At 41.5% G+C, this 11172-nt stretch overlaps 1 protein-coding gene across 3 annotated transcripts in view; it reads left to right on the top strand.

Moving 5' to 3' along the window:
• Positions 1–11172, top strand: part of TRRAP (transformation/transcription domain associated protein) — a 136461-nt gene continuing 125289 nt past the window's right edge. For 2 of the 3 annotated variants that reach the window (XM_019542095.1, XM_019542096.1), the window contains exons 1-8: positions 1–18; positions 343–498; positions 1416–1465; positions 5796–5906; positions 7032–7136; positions 7894–7977; positions 9366–9422; positions 10892–11017. In XM_019542095.1, the coding sequence (XP_019397640.1) occupies positions 399–498; positions 1416–1465; positions 5796–5906; positions 7032–7136; positions 7894–7977; positions 9366–9422; positions 10892–11017 (633 nt within the window). In that variant the 5' untranslated portion in view covers positions 1–18; positions 343–398. The remainder of the gene's footprint in view (positions 19–342; positions 499–1415; positions 1466–5795; positions 5907–7031; positions 7137–7893; positions 7978–9365; positions 9423–10891; positions 11018–11172) is intronic. The other variant, XM_019542097.1, reaches the window with a different exon arrangement.

The following is an 11172-nucleotide window of genomic DNA, read 5'->3' as shown; positions in this document are numbered from 1 at the left end:
AGCGGCCCGCGGGGTGAGGTGAGGGCAGGGCCCGGGCCGCGGATGCCGGCGAGGCCGCGAGGGGGTTGGAGACGGTTGGGATCGGAGCCCTGCGCCGCGAGGCCCGGCCCGGCCCGTGCTGCGGGCAGCTGGGGAAAGCGCAGGCCTCGTCCTGGCTGTGGGCGGGTCAGCCGGGCTGAGTGGCCCGCTTTAAATGAACCCGGCCTTTCCCGGAAGGTGCCGGGGCGGGGGTGCGGGTCCTGGTAGTAACGCGGTTGTAGGGCACGGGTCTCGGCGGGTGTGAAAGCCCTGTCTGCTCTCCGCAGGCAGTTGATTTAAACAAAAACATTTTTTTTTTTTGAGCTGGGTTTCGTTGGCTCAAGTCCTCGCTGGACCCCCTGCCGGCCCTGAGAGAGACCATGGCGTTCGTGTCAACGCAAGGGCCCACGGTGGTCGACCAAACCACCCTGATGAAAAAATACCTCCAGTTTGTGGCCGCTCTCACGGACATTAACACGCGTAAGCTCGTCTGCCATCTGCTTGGGAAACGGGACTGTTCACCGCTTGCGAAGGCTCACATCACGGCTTCTTAACCTGGCAGGGGAAATACCTATCTGTGTCCGTGACGGCAGTTTTCCTGCCCTGCCTCGCAGGAGAGCCGCTCTTCTGGAGTGGTTCAGCACCTGTGGTGCAGCGGCTTTAAGCCCAGTTTGTGGGAATGGGAGTCTCTTCCCTGGCTTGCTCTGAGGACCTTATGCCCGAGTGCAAGCAGAACTCGGGGGCATCTGGGCTTGGGCCTGAACGTAGGATGCCCGCCAAAGGTTTTGGAAACATCTGAAGCCCAAGGTGCGGGTGGAGGATGTTTGCTAGTAGTAGGGGTGTATTTGGTAGCCATGTTGGTCTGAGAGAAGAAGACATAGAAAAAACTCCTGAAAGCATGCAGAAAAGGACAGTTTTCTTACGATTTTCCGGTTGGTCTAATAAAAGATATCGTTTTGGAACCATGAGTTCTAGTGTTTTTGTATGCCGGTACTAGGGCCACTTATGGTTCTGGACTCTTGAATTTGGAATTGGTCTGGGCTAATTTGGCCTCGGATGCAAATTGTATATGTGTGTCCCACGAGAAGGTGATCGCATTGATCGAGTTAGTAAAATCGCTTGGAGTTCGTTTGCGGCGTCTTTGAGCCTGGCTTTTTTTAAGAAGCAAAATGATGAACGTAAGTCGCTTGAGCCCTGGAGAGAAGTATGTGCATGTGTGTTTGTGTGTGTGAAGTGGTGGGATTGAGTGTGGCGGTTGTGAGAATTGTGTACCTTTCAATTGGGCAATGAGAGCCGAACTGATAAGATCTGATTGCTTCTTCCCATTGTGAATTTGGTGATTGTTTGAGAATTTTTTTTCCAAATATTTGATTGATTTCACTTGAAATTTTTTTCAGCTGATGAAACCAAACTGAAAATGATGCAAGAAGTCAGTGAGAATTTTGAGGTAATTAAACAAAATCACTGTTTGAGCGATTTTTAAATGCACTGTTTCTTGTGGTTGTGTGCACCATGTTGCTTACTGGTGTTCTTTCATTTAGGAGATTAGTTTTTATTTGCACATAGTAGCCATTCGTAGTGGGTTCCGTGTGTGAGAGAATCTCATTTTATTTATTACAGTGCAGTGCCAACAACTTCCTAAAATAGTTATTCAGCTTATTGTTTCCTTTTTCTTTTGCATGTAAAGAATCATTTTATTCTAACATTTCGTAAGTTATTTTTATGAAGAAGTGACACATAGTGAATATTTATTTCTCTGCACTTTAAAGAAAAGTCCACACCATTTTCCTTAACTGAATTCATGGTCATTTGGTAGTGGACTGTATAGCTTGCTTTGCATTTGCTTTGAGAAGTGTCATGGTTAGGAAAGGTGAGTTTGTCTAGTATGGCTTTCTTTTTTGGAGGCTCTAGTGAAATAGAGGTGGTGGCACAAACTACTTTCAGTTGTTAGTGGTCTCCAGGCTTTAGAGGAGGAGGAGATAATATGTCCATCTGGGATGCAAAAGAAGAAACAAAGGCATATTAATGGAAGTTATAGTTGCATTGTATATTGTGTCTGCACAATATACAATGCAATATACAGTATTTGAAACTGTACAGTACTGGTTGCCTATTTATGACATAGCATTATCTACAAAGGGAACTGTACTGAATCAGGGTGGCTCTGGTGCAGTGGACAGCACATTGGGCTTCTACAGTAAAAAGGTCATTCATTGGCTATGGGTTCAAGTCCTACCAGAGTCAGAATGTTTGCTCCTTTTACAGTGAACAATAAGCTGAATATGAGCCAGCTGTGTGCCCTTGTTGCCAAGAAGCTAATGGCATCCTGGGCTGCATTGGTAGGTATGTTGCCAGTAGGTCAAGGGAAGTGATTATTCTTATTCAGCACTGTTGAGGCCACATCTGGAGTAGTGTGTCCAGTTCTGGGGCCTCATCACTACAGAAAGGATGTGGACAAATTGGAGAGAGTCCAGTGGAGGACGTCAAAAATGGTTAGGGGACTAGGGCACTTGATTTGTGAGGAGAGGTTGAAGGACCTGGGTTTATTTAGTCTGGAGAAGAGAAGACTGAGAGGGGATTTAATAGGAACCTTTAACTATCTGAAGAATGGTGCCTAAGAGGATGGAGCAGGACTGTTCTCAGTGGTGGCAGATGACACAACAAGGAGCAATGGTCTGAAGTTGCAACAAGGGAAGTTTAGGTTCGATATTGGGAAAAATGTTCTCACAAGGAGGGTAGTAAAACATTAGAACAAGTTACCCAGAGGGGTAGTGGACTCTCCATCCCTGGAGGCTTTTAAGACCTGGCTAGATCATCCCCGCGAGGGCTTTGTCTATTTGGGGCTGGTCCTGTTTTGATCAGGTGGTTGGACTAAATGGCCTCCTGAGGTCCCTTCCAACCCTCACTTTCTATGATTCTATACATCTGAGATGTCTGGTTAAAAGTGACTCCATGGTATTGTACCAGAATATGGAACATTTTGTTTTTGTGTTGGTTTTTTCCCAGTAGAACTAAATCTTTGGTACATTAGTTAAATAGAGTTTAATCTGTGAGCTATAGATGAAGTCATTAAACATCGCCATCAGAATGGAGACCTGCAAGTGTTCAGGACCTCAGCTGAATGCATGATTCAAAGGTACATTCAGCAAGATGGTGCTCTTTGCTGCTGCTTAACAGGGAACACAACTTGAGCTAATATAGCTACTTCATAAAGAAAATAATGCTGTGTACCAGAGGTGGCCAGGCCATGTATAAAGAGCCATGTGCAGCTTCTGGGCAGTTTAAATACAACTCCTGAAGAAAGAAACATAGTTAAACCAGACTTTTTTTTTTTTTTTTTTTTTTTTTTTACTGTTTTGTTAATTTCTGTTCTTGGTTTTTCCTTAGTTCTTTTATTACTTTAAGAGGTGATTTAACCATAAATTACTATTTGAGCTGAGGTGGTACATGTACATCATTGACAGTGGGGCATGTGCATCTCAAAAACGTCGTCTCCTGCTACTCTTGGCTGTGTCAAGAGTTTGGTTGTGGCCAGAAGAGTTTGTATAGAGCAGGGTGGTCAAACCTCCTAAGTGGCTAAAAATCTGTAGTGGGAATATTACTTGATTTTTTTTTTTTTTTTTTTGTAAATCCATATCCAGGGATGTCAAAGGTGCACATGCACAAAAGGTGGTTCTGTGTTCAGTTTACCATGTGTCACTCATTGCTTCAAAATCAGTTACTTTGTGAAAATCTTACCATAGTCTGTGCTGTGAAAAGCAGGAAGGCAAGAATTTCAGGTGCATGCTAGCTGGTTCAAGTAGTTGGTAGCATATCAGATAGGTGGGTGGGGAGGACTCCATAAGTGAAGTGTAAGATAATTCTCTGGTGTGGAGTTCAGCCTTCTTGCCAGTTTCATTTGCTGGGCTTTATACCAGGGCACTGTCCTGAGTTGGCACTGTTCCTGGGCTCTGCAGGGGAGCCCAGTCTTTCATATCAAACTGGCTCCTAAGTGGTGAATGAATTTGACTCTCTGAGCCTCAGTTTTGTGTGCGCAGGCCTGGCGCAGGGTTCACACTGCATGAGGTGCTTGTGCCAGACTGGCTCTGGGTACTGGCTCCAGTGTGCATGGATGGTTGCCGGGCCTGATGTGGCCCAAGAACCAGCTTGCAGGGCTAGTCTGGCGCAGGTGCCGTACCCAGTGTGTGCCAGACTTGTGCACTGCATGCACTGGGGCCAGCGCGTGCTACTGATGGGTATGAGACCCAAAGTTCAGCTCTTGGAGTTCCACAGGCCGGGCCATATCTTTGACACCCTGGAAAAGAGAATTGTGTCCTTGGCTTCTGTTTCTGACTCTTTTTTTTTTGAAAAGCTGTGTGTTCAGTTTCAGCTGCTGCTTATTCCTTCCTATCCATAAGAGGCTGAAATGGACCGTACTGTGTTCTTACGAGTTTGACAACTCTGAAAGTGCCTAGAGTGCTGTTACTTCCTCATTCTACTGCTCAGTAAAGGGATTAGAAAAGTTTTTGCAGAGTAGTAGCTGAGTTTGTAAATGGGGGTAATTTGTATTTATTTGTGAGGCCAGAAAGTACCATGCTTGCAATCCCTATCTGAGGAGTTAGAGTAGATTTTTCCTTTTCTGATCTCTTAGAAAAGTGCTAGAAATGAACAGGGTACATTCTCACACCCACGTTTCAGGGCTGGGGAGGTGAGGAGGCAGTAACCTGGTTAGAAGCAGTGGGGTCCCAGCAGACCTGAAGCTCCTGTTGTTGCTGCCAAGTATCCTTTGATAGTGTCCTGTTCAACGCTATCGAATTTGGCATGTTTTATTGTGCTCCTCTTTTCATGTCTATCAATAGACTCTTTGGGGTAGGGCCTGTCTTTTTTACGTTTGTATAGTGTTTAGTACAGGGGGACCTTGTCTGCGACTGGGTCGGTGAGTGCTAATAGTTAAATAATCTAAAGAAGTCATACATTAAAACAGAGATGGTTGTACATAACTTGTTAACTTTGTACGTATAGGAAGAATGAGACTACGCAGCTGAAATATTTAGCTATGCATCTGTAAAATGTTGAATTTTCTACACCACAGATATTTGGGATGGGTATAGATGAGACTTCTGGCACTGCAGAAATTAATCTGAAAACATTCTTGTAATGACTGTAGCTGTGAGTTTCCAAGTATTCATCAGAATCACTGAAACTCCACTTCTAAGTTAGGTGCCTCACTCAAATGAAGAATTTTGCTTTGTAAACACTCTCTTCATCTTTGAAGCAAAAAAACATGAGATTAGTTTCTGTGCTGAAAAAGAATGAGAATGTTTTATTTTAACATACAGTATCTAGAAGTAATAGGAATCTGAATTGGTTTGTTCATTTAAAGCCTTGAATATTGCAGCGAATTAGAGTGTTAGTGAATATATGAATCCATTGCAGCTTGACACATCTGTTAGTCTTTGCATTTGAAATACTATGAATGTTACTGTCTTTGAGTGGGTTTTCTAGACATGAACGAGTGTGTTAACAGTAGTTGAAACTTTACCATGGAGCATATTAGCAAGGGGGAAGATAGGTGTTCAATTCTACTCATTTTAATAATGATGTTTATATTCTGTCGGAAGGCAGCTGATACCAATTTTTGAAGATTAACACCCCCTCTCTCAACTCTTTCAGTGGCTAGCATTTTATAGTTCCTGTATGTACATGCTATTATCTGTCTAACATGTATATATTATGTGTGCCTTGTTTAAAAATTGACATCAGGTCAAAGTAATCAATTATATTTTTCTTATTATTAGAATGTAACATCGTCCCCTCAATATTCTACATTCCTGGAACACATCATCCCTAGATTTCTCACCTTTCTGCAGGATGGAGAGGTCCAGTTTCTACAGGAGAAACCAGCACAGGTACCTGTACCAAAGTATCAGTTATCCATTTTAATGTGTGCTATAGACTGGTTAATTCAGCAATTATAGTATTTTTTATCTTATTTAGAAGATTTAATTGTCCATATGCCTGAAAGTCAAAAATATATCTATGTAGCGTGGCATAGTTGGGAAAAGAATGTGCTGCCCTTAGCAAGATAATTAAGAAATGAAGTTAAAAATTCTGTTTTTGTAAATTTGCATTTCTAATAAAAACACATGGAACATATTTACATTAATGTATAGTACACATACTTTTCTTTGTAGTCAGTAACGGGAATGCATATCTACAAATGAATCATTAACATGTCAGAACATCAGCAATTTGGCAGTAAAACTTCCCATTTTGCCTTTGAAGGCATACAGTTCTTTAACTACATTTGAAATTTGTGTTATTTAGAGCCTCATACCCCACTAAATATTAGAGGGAAGTAGTGTGCATGCATGCAGCAAAGTAGTATTGAGCTGAACAAAAAAGGTCACACTTTCCTGGCTGAGGTTTATTTTACAAGTCCAGTGTAGTGAGTCTTCAACTCTTAAGCACTGGTGAAGCCTCACTTGAAATATTGTGTCCAGTCTTGGGCACTGCACTTCCAAGACAGATGTAGACAAATAAGGGGTACAGTAAAAAGCAGCAGAAGTAATTGGAGGCCTGGAAACCATGGCTTATGAGAAAAGGTTAGAAGAACTGAAATCATTTGGCCTGGAGAAGAGAAGACTGAGGAGGGAGTCTGTGTAGTCTTTAAATTAAGTGTGGTTATAAACAGGAGGATAACAGATGGTTCTCTGTGGCTGTAGGGAGCAGGTCAAAAATAATCATCTTAAATTGTTACAAGGGAAATTGAGATTTCATATTAAGATATTGGGAAATCAGGAAGCGCTTATTAACTATGAGGGTGGCTAAGTGTTGGAATAAACTACCTAGAGAGTTGTGGAATCTCCATCCCTAGTAGTTTCTAAAACACTTGTCTGAAATGTTTTAGGCAGGGATGGTCTTGCTTTGAGCAGAAAGTTGAAGTAGATGACCTTGAGGTTCCTTCTAGCCCTGTCTTTTCTATGATTTATGAAGTTTTTCCTTTTAAAGATGTGTTGATGTTTTTCTTTCAGCAACTCCGAAAGCTAGTCCTTGAAATAATTCACAGGATACCGACAAATGAACATCTTCGTCCCCATACCAAAAACATCTTGTCTGTGATGTTTAGATTTTTAGAGGTATTTTTAATAATGTTATCCTTTTAAATATGTTTTTCTGACTCTCAGAAAGATTTCTTTTCCTCCTTACCTCCAGAACTATTAAGGATAGAATATGGAGTGCTGCTCGGGGCCAGTTTATGTGTAGCCTTCTTCTAGTGTAGGGAATTGGTTTGTCTTTGCAGCACATTGGTTTTAATGTACAAAACATCACTGTGGATTTTATCTTGCTATGAATTAGAATTTTGAATTGTTAGGATTTTGTTAGACCTAGAATAGTTCTTGATTACTCTGGGCACGGTCTCACAAAACACTACTTTCTAGCCTGACTTCGGAACATCAAATTGAGTTATTGATTCACTTGTCTTCAAGCTCTTCCTTCAGTTTCTTGCTGGCCTAGAATCTAATTTATTGATGAGCTGAGCCTTGGGTCATGTAAACAGCTGTGTGTTTGTAAAGACCCTGCATGTGAAAGCCTCAGTAGCATCTGTTTATCTGTGGGACTTTGCAAAATGCTGATCCCGAAGAGGTTGCAAAACGGGCCCTAATTGTGTCAGAATCTGTATTTCCATTGAATGCAATCCGTAGCTGCACCCACAGACTGTGGGCAGACTGGCTATTGCAAGCAATGTATCAAATATGATGCATTTTCCTTGTGGCAGTTTATATTAGCAGGAAATTTCTAGGTCGCTGATGATAAATTAGAGGCACAGAAAAAAATGTATGTAATGAAATTGACTAAAAATACAGCAGTGGGCTAATTAAAGACTTTTTTCAGACGGAGAATGAAGAGAATGTACTTATTTGTTTGCGAATAATTATTGAACTGCACAAACAATTTCGACCACCAATTACCCAAGAAGTAAGTTATATTTTATTATGTTGTATAGAAATGATTCCACTTATTGTTTATTTCTGAGCTGTCTGACTGGTGGCCTACAGGCTGCATATGGCCTGCAAGGAGTTAAATTAAGGCCTCAGGCTCACTGGCTGCAGCTCCCTCCCTTTTGGCTGCAAGAGCAGCAGGAGTCTCCAGGCTCTCCTTCCCTCCTGTGGTGCCATTTCCATCCCTGGCCCAGTGTGCAGGGTAGTGTAGCAGCATGGGGAGCTGAGTGTGAGTCGGGGCACATGGGTGTGGGAGAATGGGGGCTATGGTATGGGAAGGACATGCAGTGCAGCAGTGAAGGGTGTCTGGTATAGCAGTGGGGCAGCTTCTGTGTAGCTTGGTGGCCGTATATCTTGCCTCTGTGACTTGATGTAGCCTGGGCATTGTGTAGCTTTGGAGGGCTTGTAAGTGGGTCAGCTGGGATTTATTTGATGAGAACTTTTCTACTGTCAGTGAATAACACAGTATTGTAATTAATTTCAATATGTTAGGCATTTAAAAATGCTTTATATGATGACTGTCAGTGGTGCTGTTCTGGAGCATAATGATTTGGGTCTTTACCAGCTTTGTTCTTAAACTTTATGGGCCATATGACCTCACTTATTGTGGTGGAGTAAAAACCCTCTCTTAACCAAGCACAGTTTGAAGTTATAGCTGACTAGCTTTTACTACTTCTTATTCTCATGCTTTTATTCCTGCCAGAAGTCTGTGTGGAAATGCACAGGAGTAGGGAAAGTACAGAGGCAGAATAAGCGCATGGAAGGGGTTGAACAGCCCAAGAAATTCAGGCATGGAGGAAGGGTGGGCAAATATTGCACAGGGTGGGATTCACAGACAAAACAATGAGATGGAGGACAAAAAAGTTACAGATGAAGGAGCATAAAAAGAACCAAAATCACCATCCTATTGTAAGAAACCCCCAAAAGAGAAAGAACAATCATATCTTTTAGACTGAGAGTGGAAGAAGATCTGAAACAAAGATTGAGACAGAAACAAGTAAGAAACCTGTGGGTTTCTCTCTCTCCTCCCACCTCCTGCCCCTCATATCCTTACCACTGTTAGAAAGAGGTTGCAGTTTTATCGTCTCCTCTTCCTGTTCCACCATTGAGAGGATTTTAATGGTTATGGAATAATTATATTTGTAGTGGCATATCTGAATTATACTTGTAGGAAAGCTGAGTCAGGATCTTTCTAATGGTCTACTACCATTCAAATTAATGTTGGCATTAAGTAGCTTGATAGTTAACTTGAAGGACACTGGCTCAAGACTAATTGCGTACAGTTATATAGTATTGATACAAAGATCCTGGAGTAATTAACTCAATTTTTTCCCTGTGCTAAATATAATATTCTTTCCTTTACAGATTCATCACTTTTTGGACTTTGTGAAACAGATTTACAAGGAACTTCCAAAAGTTGTGGTTGGTGTTATTCCCTGATTTCCACAATTTCAGTGTCTATAGTCCTTATCTAAAAGCAGTTGCTTTTCTGCTCTAGTGCAAATTCAAAAATGCCGTAAAATAATTGTTGCAATCTAGTGTTGTAAAATTGATGCTGTTTAAATTAAAATAATTATATGGGGAATGAATATTACTTTTTAAATGGCGGTGGGTATGGGGGAGTGTAATGACTTGTAATGAGTTCTCCCGTTCTCTCATTAGCCTCCATTTTAGTCTCATGCTGTACTCAGGACACAGCGTGCATATATTACCTTACATTATATATAATGTATGTAATAAAATGTGTGTGCATATATATTTATTAACTTTAATGAACTCTGGGTCTCCTTTCAAAGGAGACTATCTGACTTTTGGCAACATGGGCTTATAGTAGGCCTTGCCTCTTAAAGAACATCCCAAATCTAAGCTTAATTTCTCAATACCTAGAGTTCATTTTGTTCTAGTAAATTTAGTAGACTATTTACTGTTTTAATCAATAGTGCTAAAATTAGGTTACTGATAAATATGTGAGTCCACAGTTTAGTCTTATGTTTTCAAACATGTGTGATAAATAACACTTCAATAATAACAAGAGATTGAAACTTTCCATGACTAATAGGACATACCTTGATGTTTGCCATCAAACTGTCATTGGTTTTAGTCCCTTTTCATAGTGGTATACTTCATAATTTATGTGGTAATTTAGCCTTTCTTTTACCAAGTGAAATAGGCTGTCCTCAATTTTCTAAGGGTGTGCTGATATTGGCACTGGTGTGACTGACCCTCTTTCCTCCTATTTCTGTTTGTTCTTTCTTGCTGTGTGTGTACCATGTCAGAGTTGAACTTTGGGTCCTCAGGGTTCATCTGTAGGAGTGTGTCTTGGTTAGACTCCGACCTCTGTTCATAATCTTTAGGATATGCAGCACAGTGAATGTTCATGTCTTTACTTAGAGCTCAGTTTCTGTGTACGTCAGTTGGGATAAGCCCTACCTCTTCCTAGAAAAGGAGAGGAAAATAAGTAATTGCATCAGGTTGCTGTTTCATTCAGCACCTCGAAGATGAGCACTTTTTAGCATAATAGAGAGAGAGCAGTGTTCATTGTTGGGGTGCCTTGGAGGTGCTGCAGTTGAAGGCATGGGTTTCACAGAGGCAATCTCAGCTTTCATAGCCCTTGTAGAGTGTTGGGCAGTGATTTTTCATGTCTTCATTTAGACATCTCTTTACAAGAGATTCTACTATGGATGCAAAAAAATCCTTCTGATGCCTCCTGCCTCAATAGGCGCTGGCTAAAAATTCTGGACTTGTATGTGCAGAGCAAATTCATCTGTACTGGGGTCATTTGGACAAAAGTATTTTGAAGAACGCCGGTATGGCAGATGCCCTCTTTTCTAAAGTGTTAACAGTATCATTGCTTTTCTTAATGTTTTCCTCTGCTCTTTTTTTGCCTTCAGAATCGATATTTTGAGAATCCTCAGGTGATCCCAGAAAACACTGTTCCTTCCCCAGAAATGGTTGGCATGATTACAACCATCGCGGTGAAAGTAAATCCCGAACGAGAGGACAGCGAAACAAGAACAGTGAGTAGTCTAGGTGTTCTTTAATAAATGTGCCTGCATTCTCATAGATTCATAGATGCTAGGGTTGGAAGGGACCTCAATAGATCATCGAGTCCGACCCCCTGCATAAGCAGGAAAGAGTGCTGGGCTTACATTACCCCAGCTAGATACACATC

This window comes from Crocodylus porosus, unplaced genomic scaffold (assembly GCF_001723895.1).
Source record: "Crocodylus porosus isolate Cpor-Errol unplaced genomic scaffold, CroPor_comp1, whole genome shotgun sequence".
In the NCBI taxonomy this organism is placed as follows: domain Eukaryota; kingdom Metazoa; phylum Chordata; order Crocodylia; family Crocodylidae; genus Crocodylus; species Crocodylus porosus.
Note: the sequence above shows the minus strand (reverse complement) of the source record. Positions and strands in the feature narration are given on the sequence as shown.